This window comes from Sarcophilus harrisii, chromosome 3 (genome assembly GCF_902635505.1).
Source record: "Sarcophilus harrisii chromosome 3, mSarHar1.11, whole genome shotgun sequence".
In the NCBI taxonomy this organism is placed as follows: domain Eukaryota; kingdom Metazoa; phylum Chordata; class Mammalia; order Dasyuromorphia; family Dasyuridae; genus Sarcophilus; species Sarcophilus harrisii.
The window spans coordinates 393,234,790-393,255,361 of record NC_045428.1 but is presented as its reverse complement, the minus strand read 5'-3'; the positions used below and the strand labels follow the sequence as shown (position 1 = coordinate 393,255,361).

The window sequence follows — 20,572 nt, the reverse complement described above, 5'->3', positions numbered from 1 at the left end:
CAGTTGAGGAATGACTAAAGTAGATGTGGTATATGATTGTGATGGAATATTTTTGACAAACAGGATGATTTTAGTAAAACCTGGAAAGACTTGTAAAAACTGATGCAAAGTGAAATGAGCAGAACCAGGAGAACATTGTACAGAATAACAGCAGTACTGTACAATGAATTGTGAATGACTTAGCTATTCTCAGCAATACAATGACAAATACAAGACAATCTCAGAGGACCCAGGATGAAAAACGCTATTTGTCTCCAGAGAAACAAATGATGTTGTCTGAAAACAGATTGAAACATACTATTTTTCTCTTACTTACTTACTTCTCTCCCCCACCCCCTGCCACTCTCTCTTTTCCTCTCTCTCTCTCTCTTCTTACACACAATGATTAACTGGAAATATTTTACATAATTGTACATATATAACTTATATCAGATTGCTTTCCATCTCAGAAAAGGGGGAGGGGAAAGAGGGAGGGATGGATAGAATTTGGAGCTCAGAACTTTAAAAGCCAACTAATCTTAAAAGTTGTTTTACATGAAAGGGGGAATTATAAAAATTAGTACCTTTATAGGATTGTGAACAAATATGTATACAAAACACTTCATAAAACTTAAAGCATTATTTAAGGATCATCATTAGCAGGAGAAAGAAACAGCAAACCATTCCATTATCTTTTCCAAAAAAACTTCAAATGGAGGTCATTAAATCAAAAGTGACTGAAAAAAAAAAAAAAAACCTTAACAACAATAATGGTCATTACTAATTGAGGTGATATTAGTGAATAGTTTTGACCTTGGGGTCAAGAAGACACAAGTTCAAATTTTACCTTAGATTCTTACTCTAGGAGATGTGTGACCATAGGCAAGTCATTTAACTTCCATCAGCTCAGTTTTCCCATCAGCAAAATGGGCATAAAATAGTTCCTATCTCATGAAGTTATGAAGATCCAATGAAATAATGTAAAGTAAAAATATTGAATATTGTTAACTATCCTTCCCAGATTTGTTATTTGGGGTGGAAATCATGTCGTCTTGTATAGCAATCACACATTGCCCAGACAGCCATTAATTGTTTCCATTTGGCCCTTGTTAAGCTACAGTTTATTCTTTTATCAAGTCTTTGTTCCTTCTTATGGTAATCAATTTCACCTGTTTAAAATTGTGCAAATTTATTTCAAAAGCCTGTCATCTCTATAATTTAAAAAAAAAAATTTCAATCTTGGGCAAACCACTTTACTTGATCTTAGTCTCTTTATCTACAAAATGAAGGAATTAAACTGGAAGACCTCTAGATCCTTTCCAGGTCAAAATCCTATGATCTCATGACCGGACCAAAGACTATCCCTTTTGGCATATGTTAGAGAGCATTTCCAAACTGAGATTGATCCACTGATCAGTATTTCTTGAGTGTGATTATCTAGTCAGTTATATAGCTACTGACCTAATTAATTATTCAGTTCACATTTCTCCACTTTATCTACATAGATATAATTTTAGTTCAGAGCAACTAGTACTAGATGAGAGTCAGGAAATCCAGGTTTGAATCCCTGCTGTAACACATCCCAGCTTATATGACCTAGAACAATTCATTTTCTAATTTTGTTTCCTCCTCATCAAAATTCATATAATATCTTGTAGTATCTTCATCACAGGCTTATGGTAAGGATCAAATGAAATAAAGTATGTAAAAGTCCTTTTTTCCCCCCACTATGACTAGGCAATTAAGCAGTTTTCTTTTTTTTTTTTGAAGATGTACATTTCCTACTTTAAGGAATGGGAATAGTCTTGCCTAGATGATGGAAAGTAGATTAGATGACCACCAGTTTCCTCTTAGCCTTAGGAGTTTACAATGCTATAATCACACACAGAAATAGAAGCAAAGCTTTAGTCAATTGAGAGTGGGGAAAAAAAAAGTTTTTTCAGCCTACTGCAACATCTATTTATAGTTGACACGCCCACAAATGATAACATTCCTCATTTGCTTTTGGAATACAGAAATATGTGACATTCTTAAAACACCCAAGAGTATCCCCTGGCCTGATTCCTTTCTGCCTGCATGTCATTTTAATTTTAAAAGCAAACAAGAAAATCCTTTTGAAAAAAGAAAGTAAGATTTATTTTGGTCTACCTCACAGAAGAATTTGCCAGTAGGTAGAAGTTAGGGTAAAATCTTTTCATTGTGAACACTGATTTTCGACTTATAAAATAAATGTAACATTTTTCCCTATCCCCAGGTCTTAGCTAGAAGACACAACACAAGAAAAGGAAACACATTCAGTTACCTCCATTGCCTTGTTTCAATAAAAGACTAAAATATTGTCATGTCGCTTTTAGCTAATAATGGTAATGAAAAAGGTGGATGAAGACTTAGCTACAAAAATGTAAGTTCTTTTTTGTAGTTGAATTACTTTCCCAAAGCAAATAAGGACATAGGTTTTAAGAGTAGCAGATTCTACCTTCTTTCATGCAGACTCCAGAAAAAGCAGAATAACTAACATTGTCCCCAAAGTTTGATGAATAAATTAGGCTCCACATTTTTTTCTGACTGCTTCTTTGATGATACAATGCCTAGCACTTAGTTAATTACTTAATTACTTAGAAAAAATGTGTGTATAAACAGTTCCCCCTCTCCCCCAATAAGGTGAGGGAGGGAAGGAAGAGTCTGATAGTAAAAACATTTCTGACCTGAGACTTATTTGCATATCATTTGCCCACAATCTCTATACCCATTTTCCTGGTGGTTTCATGAATAGAACTGCTTGATTCTGTTTCTATACAACTCGTACCACCATTTTGCAAACATCATTTCTTTCATAGATTTTTCCAAGCAATCCCTTTAAAAAATATTCTCAAATTTTCAAAGAAATCAGTCAATTTCATTGACCTATGGTTTATATTCAGCTCTCTTCCTTTTTACTCTAGAAAATGGAAAACTGTCATTCTTCAGTCTTGAAATAAACCTTCCATTCTATACTATCTTTCAGATATTAGTGAGTCAGCAATCACATTTTATTGGTTTTATTGGTTCTTTTAGTTGCTTGGGATGTAGGTCACCTGGTGACAAATGCATCCTGGCTAACTGGCTAACTATATCTCCTGATTTACTCCATTAGCCATTTTGGTCTTATTAGCCATGATAAGTCCAAAAATGATTTATTCTCCTTGACAGAGAAAACAGAAGAAACATAATCTGTCTTAACGATCTTATGTCATCATCTCATCAGTCTTAAGATTTTACTTAATATAACAAGAAAAAAACCACTTCTTCATTCGTCTTTGGTGCTTCTAACTGACCCTCAGTTTTAGGCTGAGCTTCAGGAATCCTGAAACAATTCTATTAGGAACTTACTTGTGTGTATATTATATGCCTTTGCCTCCACCTTAAAATCTAAGTTCATTAATAAGTTCTTTGAGCATCCATATCACATAAGTTTCTAAAAAAGTTTCTTTTCTTCCTCATTTTATTTTTTCTCACTTCTGAGATTTTTCCCATGTCCCTTGGGCTAGAATTTTAGATCACATGAGTCTATCCATTCTTCCTCTAAAGTCTTTAAAAATCTGCCCTCACTTATTACAGGTATGTAGATTATTCCTGGCTTTGCTTTCCACATATAAAAAATTCTAAGATCATACAATCACTCTCCCCCCCCCAAAAAAAGTTCCTATTATGACAACTCCAGTAACTAGTTCCTACTTAGGGAAAATTTGGCCTAAAAAAGCAATCCTTTCTATTGCTTCTTCTGTCTATTGAAGGACAAAATTAAAATGAAGACAAATTAAGAAAAACCAGCTGCTGTACCTGCATCATTGAAGCCCCCATTTGTCCCTCCAGTCTCAATTTGCAGTCTATGTCCTAGAGCATTTAGCTCCTTCCTCTTTTTGCAAGGTAGTCTTTAAGCCATGATCTAGAAATCCAAATCCCATTATGGAATCATAGGTAGTTAAGAGGGAAAGGTGTCTTAGAAGCCCTCTAGTCCCACACCCTTCATTTACAAATCAGGAAACTGAGGCCCAGTGTGGTTAGGTGATTTGACCAGGGTCCCGTCGATATCAATGGCAGAACCAGAACCGGAATCCAGAACCTCTGATGTCAAACCTGATGAATTGCCCAAATTTGCTTTTCTCTTCTAAAGCCCTCACCTGCATCTGGCAACAGTGATGAAAACATCATCTATTCCCCTAGGCTTTCAGTTCCGTGCCTAGGACTTCATAATCCTCCTCCATGCTTTCCAAATCCCTCCTGGAAGTATCAGCTCTGCCCCACATCCCTATGAAGGACCCAAAGTGGGATGATGAATTTTAACACACTCAGTTAATGTCAGGGCAGCTAGGTGGTGCCATAATGCATAGAGTGCGGGGATTAGCGTCATCTTTTGCATTCAAATGTGGCCTGGGACCCTTAACTGTGACTCCTGGGCAAGTCTGTCGAAGAGGCTGGAGAAAGAAATGGCAAAAACCATTCCATATCTTTGCCAAGAAAACTCCAAAGTGGGCCTCGAGACAGAACTAAACAAAACAAATGTGTGTTTCTGTTCCCCTCAATAAGGGAGCCCCCAGCCATCACCTTTTTCCTACTCTCATCTTTCCTTTATTAAATGATGTCTTACCTGATGTGAACCTCTCTACCTCTTTCTTTGGAGAACATGCAGCTGTTACTCAATGTTGCAGCGCTCCATTTTGGGATGTCTATCCCATCTCTCTTTTTTCTCTCACATACTCCTACTCTCCAGTATCCCGACACAGTTCAGAATTATCTTTTGCTTTTTCAAATCCTTTTTCTTCTCTCATTTTACACTGAGTCCCTTGTGCATTTTCTTTAAAGGAACATTTTATTCTTTGTCATTGTTTTGGTCAAGTCCAGCTCTGTGACCCCATTTGGAGTTTTCTTGGCAGAATACTGAAGTGGCTTACTATTTCCCAGCACATTTTATAGATGAGGAAGCTAAAGCAAGCAGGATTAAGTGATGTAGCCAGGTTTACACAGTTAGTAAATGTCTGAGGCCAGATTTGAACTTAGGAAGATGAGCCTTCATGACTCTCTTTACCCTACTGCATTATCTGGCTTAATAACCTACCAAAAAAATGGCCTCTTTACCATGTCTTCTAGGAGAAAGACCATCCTGCACTGAAGCATAGTTTGAGATTTGGTTGTTACAGAAACAAACATTGAATAGTTTATGCAAATTACTACAAAACAGCCTCTGTTGCCATACCTGCTGGGCCTCTGCCATTCTTAGTAAAAGGCTCTACAGACAGGATTCATATTTCAAGCATAAATAGGCCTAAAGCATTTATTTATAAATAGAACTAAAGAATTTCTACTTTCTCCCAGTTCTGGGATTGTGATTTTTATATTTGGAATTCAGTCAGTAAAGGAAATACTTATCGAGTTCTATGCTAAGTGCTAGAAAATTTAAAAAGCAAGATAAAACAACAACAACAAAAGCTTCCTTCAAAGACATGACATTCTAATGGGAAAGACAACATGTAAATAACTAGGTGGCTACCAGCCGTACATTCAGCACCCATCCTCACTTAGATCCTACTCACTTGCATTTTACGGCATCACCTCCCTGATATCCTGGTCCTCTTCAAGAACAAAGGACAAACAACTATCTACTGCACTACCTAGAAAAGAGACACTATAGAAATAAATAAAATAGGGCAGGACTAACTTAAGCCCCATTTTTCAAGCAAGGAATGAAATATTATGGCACATGGCCAAGAACAAAAGTCAAGACAGAGAGGCACGAGTTACAGAGAATTCAGTGATGATCCAAGGTGAGATTTTGCTCTCACAAGCAATTAGAGCTGGACCTAGAGAAAGGTGTTCTAAATCAGCTTCAAATACTTCCTCTGTTTGCTTGTTTTTTTTTCAAACACAAAATGGGGATAATAATAATTTATTTAAAAGATAATAATATAATAATTTAAAGAGATATCCATCTTTCTGGGAATTTCTGAGAATCAAATAAAATAGTTGTAGAGCACTTAGCACAACGCCTGACACAAAATAGGTACGATACAATTGCTAATTATTATTATTTCATTATTATCTTCATTTCAACTTCTGTGTATCATCAACTTTTGCCTTGTTGTGGGCTTGCTCTTACATCTATCTCTTGAGCAAATCTTATTTTTGAACTTTAGTCGAATCCCTGATGTAGGAAGAGATCCCAGCAATAAATAATTCAACCCCCTTTTACAAATGCTGCACTTAAGAGAAAGATGGATATCTCTTTAAATTATTTTCCTTTCCTTGTACCAAGCAACTCTTGCCAAATAACCAGATGCTATTAGAGACAGAAGAAACTGATAAAGGAAAAAAGTCATCAAGTGTTTATCTCTCTTAACCCTAGCCTTCTTGACAGGCTCTCTTCCAATTATCAAGGTTATACACAGTTGTTTTCAATTACACTTGATGGCCATCGGTGACAGTTGGAGTAAGTACTTTGATCTTGAAGGCATGTTGCTATTATCCTAAACTCTTCCCCTACTCCCCAAATATACTCACTTGTTTTTCTTATTCTCAGTCTCTTAAGGAACACAAACCAGTTGCATTTATTTCCTAGGAGCCAATTCAGATAAAGATGGCAACTCCATAACTAGTTTTACAAATAGACATAAGCCCATAAATGTAAGAAATGCCAGATAGAGAGAATATCAAGCTGATTTATATTACCTGAGTCCTGGGGTCAGGTGGAGAGACAGAAGAGAAATATGAAGGAATGTGTTTTTTAAAGTAGCTGGTTCTGGACAATTTTGCTTAATGTTTGGATGTGCCCTAGGAAAACATCTGATGTAAGTGACCAAAAAAATTTTTTTTGTTTATATTAGTGAAAGTTTTTCTTCCACAAGTGTTGTTCCATATGTCCTGTGAGAGTTAAAGTAAACAGTTGTGGTTGATGTTCATCAATCTTGTAATTTTCTAATTTTGTTTTTTCCAATGGAGAAATTTTGTCAAATTAGTTTTTTCACACTGCTTTTAGGCAAATTTTAATGAAGGGACAAGTAGTAACTAGACATAACATCTAATTCAGTGCTACCTGACTATGGTTGGTAATAAAGCTATTATTAAGGTTTTGAATGGGTTGCCCTGTTAAGAGGCAATATGATGTAATTGGATTAGATTTAGAGTAATAGAAAATAATTAGAATTTTAGTGGCAATGCTGCCACAAACTAGCTGTGTAACCTTAAATTTCCCATCTGTAGTATGAGATTGGATTAGATGATCTCTAAGGTCTCTTTAAATTTCTGAATATCAGTGATCACCTAGATGTGCCTTATAGGATAATTTTGTAAGTTTGTTTATTGTTTTTTTAAGTGCCTTACCTCCTCCATCCTTATTTCTTTATAAGTACATATGATTCTGGTTTTTTACTTTTTACTTAGGTCTATTCAGGCTTGAAATCGTCATCCAAATATAGTAAGGTTTAAGATAAGAATGGAAATCTCCAACCATGAATTCTATTCCCAGGCTTACCTGATTCATAAGAGGGAAGTTCATGGAAGCAATTAAAATATATCATCAGGAAAGGAAACAATGCCAATAATTCCTTGCCCAGGGCACTAGCAATGTGTATGAGTGCCAAAGATATTAAGAACATTGTTTCTCTAATATAGATCCACCCTAAATGACCTGGGGCCACTTGATTTGCCTGTTTCTCATTGATTTAAAAAATAGAGATAAGAAAGTGACCAAAAATATGTAATATGATCCCTAAACATCTCATATAATGCTAACAGCTTTATCACTACTTTCCCATGACCTTAGACAAATTACAACCTTTCTGAGCATCAGATTCCTCATCTGTAAAATACAGGGTTTGACCTGAAGAATTTCTCAAGACATATAGAATTCCCTCATTCTTAAATCTGTGAATCTAGGATTCTTTGAAGATTCTTTTGCAAAAACTCTGCTAAAAGTACATCTTTTTTTAACATTGAGCTTGTCACAGAAAAAATCATGTGTGTGTGTGTGTGTGTGTAGGCTGTGACATATTTCCAATGATGATTTTATCTGCAAGAAGTGGTTTAAGAAATATTAAAAATAAAATCTGAAAAGGAGGTGGGCTTTCGTTTGCAAAAAGCAAAGAATGACATATGGATAGCCCACATACTATAGTGCTTTCCTCCTAAAATGTAAAAAGACCTGGAAGAAGGCCTTCAGACCATTGAGTGAGTCCTCTTTATAAAATGTATAGAAAAACATATATAAAAATTTATACATATATAAAATATAAGAATTGCACTGGTTGAGAAAGCATAGCTAGTTCACAATTGGTATACATGGTGAAAATACTCATGTCAATGAGATCACAAAGCCATTTCATTATATCAGGTTTAATTCATCATTCCAATTTGTTGATATCTTTCAGACCCCAATTCTGTTATTCAGTCTATTAGCTATCAATCTAAGTCGTGTTATTCACAAATATAAGTATGTCATTTATTCTTTATGGAAATATTAACTAGAATTGGGTCAAAGCCTAAGAGTTCTCTACTAAAAACTTCAACCAGTTCTGAATCTACCTGTCCTATCACCCAGTTCATCTCTCTCTATCTTATACTCAGGGACATCTTGAGAGATTTTGTCAAGCATCTTGTTGAAACCCAGATGTTGTATTATAGCTGTAGCATTCTCTTGAGAAAAAAGAAAATAAAGTTAGTCTGGCACACTATATACTTCATAACTTTTATTTCATCTGACAGTTTCTAATTCATTTAAGCTTCTGTCATATGAAAAATTGCACGACCTCTATAACAATTTTAAGATAGTGTATATCTATTGCTGCTAATTGTCCTCCGATGTGAACTCTAAAGATGGTTTGTTTATCATAGGGAAATTCTAGAATGTTATTAAATCTGCTGCAGTTTAGATAATGAAACTGATGCCCAATGGGATTTTACACATGGTAATTTTACCCATCTCTTGGCTACATGCCAGATCAATAATTGAAAGCAGTATTCAAATATACGAACTTCTCCATTCCAACAGGAGGGATTTAGCATTGTTCACAGAGGAGCACATCTATTCATGTAGGCCAGGGAATGTGTGCATGCAAATGCACACAGAAACACACACATTTTCAATGATCATCAATCAATGACTGATGCACAGGTGAGTCATTTCTGGTGTCATTTCAATTGTTATTAATAAAGACTATAATATATACATATATGCCTATACACATATATATATCTCTTGTTACTAAACTGATAATTCATATCACCTTCCAATTTCCACAGAACTCACATTCTTCAGTGTCTGTCTGATAGACATATATAGTCAGTATAGTGAAAAGTGGTTTTCTATCCTTATGTTTGCTTAATTCTCCTCTATGCCCTTGACACAGCCTTTTACAAAGAGACCATGAATAACTTAGGCTTAATTTATTTGTTTGTCTCACATAAGCCTGATTAGAGCAATTGAGAAAAATTACATTCATAAATCTTCTTGCCAAGATAATTAATTATGCACAAAATACCCCAATCTGCCTCTGATTTTCATTAATGAAGCAGATTATCTGCAAAACAAAATGCTGCTGGCACAGAAAAGGAAGGTCAGATGCTCCATTCTCTATTTAAAATAAGTGCACACTTTTACATATTAAAAACATTGATAAAGAAAAGTATGGTGATTATGTTTATCAGCTCATCCTATCCCTGTTAGAAAAGGAAAAAAGAAGCTGTATTTTTTCTTTGGTCTTTTTAGAGGAGTCATTTAGGGTAATTTTTCTTTGGTGCTGCTGCAGCTAGAAATCTTATTTATCAGGTGTGACCCCTAGACATTTACCTCCCCTAACAAAGAGGAATTAGTCATACTTCTGGATTGTTCACTAGATTCAAATACAAATGCTTTAGGACATAAGTACTTAAACCCATCTTGAATAGGACACTCTGAAGTTCAGAAAACTGCAGAGATCATTTAGTCAAAAGCCATGAGACTATGCTTCTGTCAAATCAGTATTATGATTCTCTACTTAATTTTTAATATTTCTAATCAAATAAAATTACTGCAAAAAATAACCAAAACAAAAATGTGCCCAATAACTAAATCAATTATGCCACATGAATTTAGTGGAACATTTTGTGCCATAAAGAAGAATAAATATGAAGAATTTTGAATATATCTGAGTGAATCTGTCTGATAGAGAGGGGAATAAAAACAGAGTGCCATCTATACAATATATACTATGAAAATATATATATATATATATACTATGACTACAACAATATATATATATAAAGACAACACTAAAAACTATGCATCACTTCTTTCTGTTAAAAAATTTAATAAAAGTGGCATGCATTAAGGGAATTAATTAGTAGGGTAAAGTTATTTCAGTTTTTGTTAGAGTTAGTTGTTTCAAAAGAAAATATAAAAAAAGTTTTATGCAAAAAAAATTAGATTTACTCTTAAGATAGATCAAGAATTGACCAAAAAAAAAAAAACTATGCAAAATGATCTGCACTACTCTGTTATACCCTAACACTGGCATATTGACATCAGCAGCCATTATCATGACAGTCCTCAGTTTTTATTTCCAGGAAAAGGTATAAGTTTTACATTAATTCATGAGTTGACTTACCTGGATTATAATAGATCTAGACTATCAAGTAACTCAGCCAGGCACTTCATACTAATTGGTTTTCAGTCAATAATAACATGGTCACATAATAAGTGCTGGTTCTACATTGTTTTTTTTTTTTTTTTTTTTTAATTCTAGCCATTCCTATTTTGTTCTAGATCTGTAATGAATGCCAGTTGTATTAGCAGTGATTATAAGGGCAGTAATAATGCTGGAATTAAAAAAAAACAACTAAATACCCTAAATTCTCCTATTTAAATTATCTTATTCATTGACCATAATAATAATAAATTCACTCTTGATTATTCAAAAGCAATTGGATTAGGAATCAAGGAGTATTAGGAGAGGCTGAAATGGGAGAAAGAAAACAATTTTTTTTTCTCTTTAATGGACATGGAACTTTAAAATTTCATTCTGCCATTGTTAGTGTCTAATAATCTAATCACTTTGAAGGATGATTTTAGATGTATCAGTTTTTTTCAGTTCATTCACAAATCTTATGGTTAATCAATTAGTATTTGTTGAGTGCCTAATATGTCCCAGGAACAGGGAGTGATCAGTACTAGGGAAAAAATACAAAAAGGTGAAACAACTCTTACTTTCAAGGCACACAAAATTTTATCAGGAAAGACAACATTATGTATACAAAATAAATATATACCATAAAATTCAAAGCAGGTGAATAAAAAGTAGTTTGAGAAGAGGTTATGAGCAGTTAAGGAGAATCAAGAAGAAAAGCTTCTTATAGAAGGTGATGTTTGAAATTTGTCTTGAAGGAAGAGGATTTGCTACTAGACATGGTATGTCAATTTTTTTCCTATGGTTTCACTGAGAAAATAACTCTGGTTACTACTATCCTGTATTAATTGTCTTGTCTCATTAGAATGTGCGCTTTTTGGGGGCAGAGACAGTCTTAGTTTTTGTATTTGTATCTCCAGGAGTTAGTACAGTGGTTGGTGTATTTTAAGTGATGAATGAATGCTTTTTCATCCATTTATTCATTTAATGAAGCCAGCTCTCTAATGAGGAATCTGTGCATACAGCAGCAGACATAATTTATTATGAAATTCATTTCTAAAATCAATTTTATCTTGTATTCTGTAATATTTTTAAGGACTTGAGCCATATCCAGACCATGACAAGAGATTGGAGAAGTTTTGTACAAAGTTCATCTCAATAGGAGAGATTAAATCTAGGTGAAAGTATCTGGGTTTCTTGAGATAAGAAATCATAAATGTTTTTTTCTGAATATAATTGAATATAAGATGACTATAGTATTATCATGCCATCTCTTCATTTTCTATTCAAGTCAAAAGACTGATTGAACTGGGGATTTTTTGATCAGGTTACTGAGTTGCAAAGTTGATCTTTAACTTTCTAAAACCATTACATGATTTTTAACTAGTGCAACATAGGATAGCAAAAATATAATGTAGTGGAAAGAGTATTGAATTCAGAGTTAGAGAATGTGGTTTGAAAGTTTAGTCCAGATACTCATGTCTAGTAAGATTTTCCCTTCCCAGACTCAGTTTCTTTATTTTCAAAGAGAAATGATGATTGGATTAGTTCATTCCTAATGATCATTCAGTTCTAATTTTTTAGTCCTTCAAGGATTTGTGATTTGGATCACTATTTTTCATCTCCGCTCAAGCAGGCTTCATTTCTTTTTTGAATAGTAGATGGCCTATGAGAGTCACTACATTCTGAATTTTTTATCATTCTAAAATCAAGGTGATGAGACTCTCCAAATTTAACTAGTCAAGTTCACAGACAAAAGAAATATACCATACATTATCCCATATTGGTAGAATCTACTAGCATTTGCATTCTATTGCCATTGTCTTTGAAAAAAATAGGATCTCTCCACATCACAATGAGGCATCAAAATAAGATTTGAAGGTCCAGCTTTAACTTTGTATTTTAAAGCATTTCTTCTATATGTTATAATATTTCAGAAACAGTATGTAGTATTAGTAAATTAGTATATATTTTAATATTTTGAAGTATTTCTGTCACTTTGAGAAATTTTCTCTATAAACAAAATAGTTCAGTAAAATGATTTCCAAATCTGTTAAATGAAAATTGTATCCCAGCAAAATTGAGAATTTAAGAGAAATGAAGAATTTTTACAAACCAAATAGATAGAACATGAAATAGAAATCCTAAATAATCTAATTTCAGAAAATGAAACTAAACTAGTTACATAGGAACTGTCAAAGAAGTAAAATTGTGATCCCATTAGATTTTCAAGTGAACTCTATTAAATATTTAAGGAAATATATATATATATATGTATATGTATACATACATACATATACATATATGTATGTATGTATACATACACAATACATAAATTATTTTTAACAATTAAGAAAGAAAAAAATTCTATCTCACACTCTTTTTAAGAAACAGAATTCTAATTACTCAAATAATGAAAGGTTAAAACAAAGAGAGAGAGAAAGACAGAGAGACACAGAGACACAGAGAGAGAGAGACAGAGACAGAGAGAGAGAAAGAAAAAGAAAGAGAGAGAGAGAAAGAGGGAGAGAGAGAGAAAGAAAGAGAAGAAAAGCAAGTAAACCACAGACATGTCACTATCAAATGTTGTTTCAAGATTTTAAAATAACATCCTATTTAAAAGACTATAGGCAATAGATCCAAAAATTATTCATGATAGTCAAGCTGAATTTCTACCAGTGATTCAAGAATCACAACTGTCCATATTAAAAATAAAAACCATCTTCAAAGCACATGCTTATATCAATAAATACAAGAAAAAAAAACTTCAAGAAAATATAAAGCTCATTGTTGCTTTATAAAAACCACACTTTAATATGCAGTAGATGAACCATTTAATATGGTATATGTATATGACTAAAAGTGATGCTGTAGATAGACTGCCAGACCTGGATCAAGGAGACTCATCTAACCTGAGACATTAACTAGCTATGGAATCCTGGGTAACTCACTTAATCCTGTTTGCTGCAGTTTCCCCTTGTGTAAAGTAAACTGGAAAAGGAAATAGTGAAGTATCCAATATATCTGCTAAGAAAACTTTAAATGGGGTCATGAAGAATCAAACACAACTGATATGAGCAAGGATGAACAACATATCTTGAGCTAAAAGTTAGCACAATTTCCAGAGAGAAAACTGTAGAAGCTTTTCCAATACATAAAAAAATAAAACACGGATTCCTTTCTTCCTTACTATTTATTTAAGAGAAAGAAACTGAAAGCCTAAAGGTAGACATAAAGGAAACCCAATTATCCTATCTGCTGATGACATGATGATTTTCTTAGGAAACTACAGAGAATCAGCAAAGACACTGAGAGAATAGGTTCAGTAAAATATGAGATTAAACATAAAAATCAATAACATTTTATAGCAACACTAAAACATAGGAGAAAATAGAAAGGAAAGTCCTTTCAAAATTCCTAAGAGATTTCAGCTTATATATCAAATTGGCAAAGATGACAACAGATGGAAACAGTCCATGTTGAAGAGATTATGGAAAGATGGGCTTACTAATGATATACTGTTGGTGAATCTATGATTTGGTCTAATTCTTTTGAATAGCAATTGGAATTATGTCCAAAAAATGACTAAAATATCCATTTCCTTTGAATTTTAGAGTCCATTGCTACATATATTCTTGAAAGAGATCAAAGATAGAATGATTCTATATCCATCAAAATAATCTTAGAAATTTGTAGTGGTAAAGAACAGAGAAAATGTATATTGTTTAGAAAATAACTAAACAAATTATGATTCATAAAAGCAAAAGAATTCATTTTTCTGTAAGAAATTATTAATATGAAAAATAGAAAAAACTAAGAAGATTTATATGAATTAATACAAGGTGAAATAAAACCAGGAATTCAACATAGACAACTATAACAATGAAAAGGGAAAGAACAAAAAATAAAAAGTGAAACAGAAGGCTATGCAATTAAACTTGGATATGCTATATAATTAAATCAAACTTGGTTCCAAAGAAGAGATGACAAAATACAGCTCTTCTTTGCATAGATAGGGTTTTAATGTAACCTACAGTATAAAACTCAATTGATGTATTAGCTAATTTTGCAGAAATGCTTTTCTTCCTCTGCACGCATCCCTCTTAATATAAGCTATAACTTTCTAAATAGCAGCTGGGAGAGGGATATATCTAGAAATGGAGGCATGAAAAGCAAAACCTATTCATATAAATTTCAAAAGTAATTTTTAGATTATTAGTAGATAAGCTTTTATTCTCTCTCTCTCTCTCTCTCTCTCTCTCTCTCTCTCTCTTTCTGTCTCTCTCTCTCTCACATACACACACAGTCCTAAGATAGTACACAAATATAAAACTAGAGTTACTGATTTATCATCAATAGAGTATTCATATAGAGTGAATTTCTGCCATGAATTATTACATTTTCATCTAAGCCAGATTTTAACTAAGGCATATTTTTCAAGACAACTGAAAAATGGAGGTAGATATACAATATGGCAAAGCAAAGTTAACTGGCCCATAAAAAAATCAAAGCAATAATCTTTCCTTCACTAACATAAATTCTAACTAATTATTACAACCAGTCACCATGCAAGAATTCAGAGCCAATAGACTACTTGTAAAACAAAAACAAAAACAAAAACAAAAAACCAACATGATTCCTTCCTTGGACTGCTTGTGCTTTTTTGCCTGTTTGTTTTTTAAATGGCTATTATGGCATAGTACCTCAAAAATCAGCCTCAAACCCAGAAAGATGTGAGCTCAAGTCGTACTTAGAAGTGTATGACTGAGTTCATTTTTTACCCTCTTAGTGATCTAAACAGCAACCTCTAAGACCATATGGTACAAAGATGGCAATCTGCATTGATAGAAGTAGTTTCTCTTCTAGGAGTTCCTTCTATCAATAAAATTTCAGATCTAATATTTTCCCTTAATGGTTCTAGCAATCAAATTCAAATCGGCATTGTTTATATTCTCCACTCTTTAAAAGTTAAAGTCAGCATTTCAGAATTTCAAAGGTATATTTAACAATAGTTATTCAGAGGCATGAGTTTTGAATTTTTAAAAAGGGTTCCTTCAATTAAATTTTCACAACTTCCATTTATTAAACCAGTAAGATTATCAGAAAGAAAAAAGCACATTTCAACAATACTGACATGATGAAGGATAGATCAAATGATTGCCATACAATTTCAAGTTGATAATTTTAAAAAATATTTCCAAATGCATCTAATTTTTTCTATTTTAAACTGTCTTCTTATTCCAAGTGCATTTTGATTAAAATATATATAAAGAATAGATAGATAGCAAGAGACCTTTCCTTGTCTTCCATACTGCTAATTTCTTTACCCCAAGACCACTTTCTCCTTATTTTAGAGAGGTAACTAACTAGATAGAAAAATGTACAGTTATGTCCACTCTAGCTCTCTGAGAGCAAGAACTATGCTTTTTTTGCCTTTCTCTTTATCGTGAGTGCTTAGAAGAGTGTCAAGCATGTACTAAGTGCTTAATAAATATTTGATGGCTGAATGATTGATGGAAGTAGTTTTTATAGAGGACTTTGCAAAGGGACTCATTAACTGGCCACTAATATTTCTAAAATGTGAGTTCCTTGAGGACAGTGACAGTGTTTTTATCTTTCTTTGTATCCTTAGCACTTATATATTGCCTTGCACATAGTAAGAGTTTAATAAATATTAACTGAGTGATTGGCAGAAGCAGTTATTGTAAAGGACAACATTTTAAATAGTCTCAGTGGATGGACTTATAGTAATATTGGAGGAGTTTTTTAGCCATATGTATATAGTTAGTTGAATTTAGTTAAAAATTGTTGATTTAATAAACATTTTTTGTTTCTCTTATGTGATATCGTAATTCAATGGACTTTTTTTTTTGTTTTGTTTTTGGCCCAACTTTTTTCCCCCTGAGGCAATTGGGGTTAAGTGACTTGCTCAGGGTCACACAGCCAGAAAGTGTTAAGTGTCTGAGGTCAAATTTGAACCCCGGTCCTTTTGATTTCAGAGCTTGTGCTCTATCTACTGCATCACCTAGCTGTCCCTTTGGCCCAATTTTTAATACTGTGAGATATAGTATTTTAGCCAGATTTTTGTGCAATCCAAAGTAAGAAATTCATTATAAAACAAACCATTACAAGTACCTTTGCACAGTGCGAAAAAGTCTGGAAAAGGCAATAGAAGACTGAGATTTTAATTTGTTAATTATAATTACAACTAACTTTATATTTTGCTTTAAGATTTGCAAAAAGCTCACATATATTATTATCTTTGAGTCTCATGGCACCCCATGAGGTAACCACTAAAAGCATTATTGTCCCATTTTTACAGATGGTTAAGTGATTTGTCAATAATTCCAATCATATTTGACCATATTTGTTTTCCTTCAAAAATCAATTCTACAATCAAAATTATCTATAGTCATGAAAAAATGGTCTATATCACTATTTATTAAAGAAGTACAAATTAAAATAATTAATTTTATTTTATATATTATATTTATTTATTTGTATTCATTTTTTTATTTAATTAATTTATTTTTTAATAATTTATTTAATTTAATAATTTATTTAAATATAAAATATTTATATATATTTATATAAGGAGATACTACCTTATAGCTATCAAATTAGCTAATGTGACAGAAAAGAAAAAAAATGATAAATGTTGAAGAGAATAGAAGGAAATTGAGATTCTAATTCATTGTTGGTGGAATTGTGAACTGATCCAACCATTCTGGAGGGCAATTTAAAACTATGCCCAAAGGACAATCAAACAGTATATACATTTTGATCCATCAATATCACTATTATATAGGTATCCCAAAAAGACCATAAAAAGGGAAAAGTACCTACATGTACCAAAAATATTTATAGCAGCTCTCTTCTGGTGGCAAAGAATTGAACACTGAGGGTATGTCCATCAATTGGGGAATGGCTTGAATAAGTTGTGATGTGTGAATGTGATGGAATACTATTGTGCTTTTAGAAATGATAAGCACTCATATTTCAAAAAAAACCTGGAAAGATTTACATGTACTGATGCAAAATGAAGTCAACAAACAAGGAGAATTTTGTACACAGTTTAACAACAACATTGTGTGATGATCAACTATGAATAGTTTAGTTCTTCCGAGCAATTCCAAGGCAATTCCAAAGGACTCAAAATGAAAAATACTATTCAAATCCAGAAAAAACCTGATATAGTCTGAATTCAGATCAAAGCATATTGTTTTCACTTTGTTTTTTTAATAGTTCTCCTTTTGGTCTTTTTCTTCTCTCACAACATGATTAATATGGAAATGTGTTTAAATGATTTCACATGTATAACAATATCAGATTGCTTACCATTTTAGGGAAGGTTAAGGGGAGAGAAAAATTGGAACTCAATATATTTTTAAATAAATTCTAAAAATTGTTTTTACATGTAATTGGAAAAAATAAAATACTATTCTTAAAAATATCAATTCTATGAACTTCCTGATACAGTAGAAGCAGTGAGTTACCAAACTGGATTACCAAACTGAATCTTACCACCTTTTATGCACTAAACTAAATAATCTATTTTAACAGAACATTGAGAAGGGGGTTATCTTTCTTTTCCTCAGAAAATCATTATTCCATTGCATGAGAGGAAACATTAAAGCTAAAAAAGATAGGGATGTCATTTATATTGTCCTCTGAATGTAATCATGCCCACAGCACATTCCTAGACTTTAACCAGCACCTGACTGAAAAGATTAACATTCCTATAAAGCAGAAATGCAGTAAGAATTGGGCAGCCAAAGGCAGGCCTTAATCAAAATCTTCAGCACTAAAGAAAGCATAATTATTATTTTAAACTGAAGAACATTTTTAAGGTCTTTTTAATATTTAGCTTTTTTATTTTGAGATATCAGTAACTTTTTATTTTCTAGTGAAAACATGTTTACTTTTCCTCTTTTTTATAGATCCTGATTTTCCCATAGTCTACCATCCCCAAACCCAATACCCTAATATCATTTTTTCTTAAGAAAAATTCCTCTGCTTTCCACCAAACTTTTAAACTAAGAGTTCTTAACCTGAATGGTACAGACCTCTTAGAAATCAAAGTTTTCATTTCAAAATATTCATGAACTTAGCTAAGAAAAATAAATACATCTTCATTTTCATGATCCTTTGATTTCCTTTATAATCCTATATAGCTAGAAACATTGCTCTGAGAGAGGTCTTCACCAGACTGACAAAAGGGTCTATGACACACACAAAAATGTTAAAAAGTCTAGTTTTAAATTAATATACTATAAATTATTTTGATAAAATTGTGTTTTTGATTATTGGTTTGATTTTAACTCTAAGCAACACAAAATTTAGAAAGGTAAAAGAATGTCACCTTTCAGGCTTTATTTTCCACATGTTTACTGCACATGTAGACAATCAATTTTCAAAACTTTGCAAAGCCTGTTGTATTATAAGCATTCCTTATCTATATGTAGAAATATCTCTGAGTCATTCAACAGTTGGCCATTCTTCAAAGCTCCATTTTTAATTATTATAAAGGGTTTAAATGACCAAGAAACACAGTTCTCTATTTTTCTGAGTACAACTAATTCAAGTATTATTCCCCAAGGCTCTCTGCTGAGGCTATATATCATCAGTAACTCCTTGTAAGATAAATACCTGGTTTTCTTCTTGGTCCCACTGGCAAATTTGCAGGACCTGCTCCAGCTCCTGGCGTTGTTGCTTCAGGTATTTGTCCAATTGTCTCCTCCTGTCTTGTAGCAATTCAAGAAGGCTGTCAATCTTCAAGCAACTGCTATGAGCCCCCTGAATCAACTTAGGGTTCATATTAGGCCCATCACACTTGAATTTTTCTATGAATTCAGTCAGTTGTTGACTTTTGTTTAAGAGGGTTAGGGACCGTCCTAAGAGTTCTGGAAATAAAAAGAAATGGCAAACTGAATTTCAGTGACACCCAACCTATACATTACCATTCTCAGGTATTTGGAACCATCTTTGGAGTAGAAAAGCTGAGTGGAAAAAGTTCTTTCCAACTTCTGTGATTCTTTGAGTCAATTGTTTAAATTTTCTACTTTAATCAGGAAAGCAAGGGTGGGAAACCTTTTATCGGCCATGGCCCATTTTGACATTTATAACATCATTTGTGGGTCATACAAAATTACCAACTTATAAAACTCAAGTAGTAGATAATAATTGTTTCTAGTTTTCATCTCATCATCACCTGCGGTTGCCTTAGCAAATGATTTCATGGGCTTTATATGGCCTGTGGGCTGGACATTTCCCACCCCTGAAGTAAAGGAAGATATTTGTAATTTATCTTTTAAACTTTTATGATTTATATTTTCCTTCTCTTCTTCTACCAGAGAGACAAGAAGAAACAAATAAGGAGAAAATTACATACAATCAGAAACTCTACCAATTATTTTTGCTGACCTTTTCTCAATTAAAATGGACACTCAGTTTATTATTGAGATAAGGATGAAACTTCTATTCAGAAATGAATAATGTAAAAACAAAAGCATCAAAACAATTTATCTAATAAAATTTAAAATAATAATTAACTCTATTATTATTATTAATATTATGAATGATTTTTTCAAACATATATTTAAGGGTATTTTGTAAGTTTTTTGGCTATACTAACCAAGAGATCTGGCACTACTGGGTATTAGAAAACTATAGTTGAACTAATTAGGGTAGACTACCACTTAGTTGAGGTATGATATATTCTTATACATTTGCAGTTGCATCATCCTAATACTTTATGACTTATTCAACATCTCAGAATATGTTTTTGTTGGTAGTAAAAGTTGTAAGAAACAATTTAAGTAATTTGTTTCTCAAATTCTTACAAGAGCCAACTCAGAATTCCATTCTTGGATATTTTTTTACATTATCACCACATAATTATTTCTCTTCAGATCCCAGTAAGGCTGTCTCATCATTCCCATTTTATGGTTGGAAAAATGAGG

The 20,572-nt window shown here is 32.7% G+C and overlaps 1 protein-coding gene across 3 annotated transcripts in view; it reads right to left on the bottom strand.

The window, feature by feature from the left end:
• The window catches only part of CCDC141 (coiled-coil domain containing 141), a 257,825-nt gene that overhangs the window by 169,501 nt on the left and 67,752 nt on the right, over positions 1-20,572 (bottom strand). For all 3 annotated transcript variants that reach the window (XM_031960388.1, XM_031960387.1, XM_031960389.1), the window contains one exon: positions 19,260-19,513. In XM_031960388.1, coding sequence (XP_031816248.1) covers positions 19,260-19,513 — 254 coding nt within the window. The remainder of the gene's footprint in view (positions 1-19,259; positions 19,514-20,572) is intronic.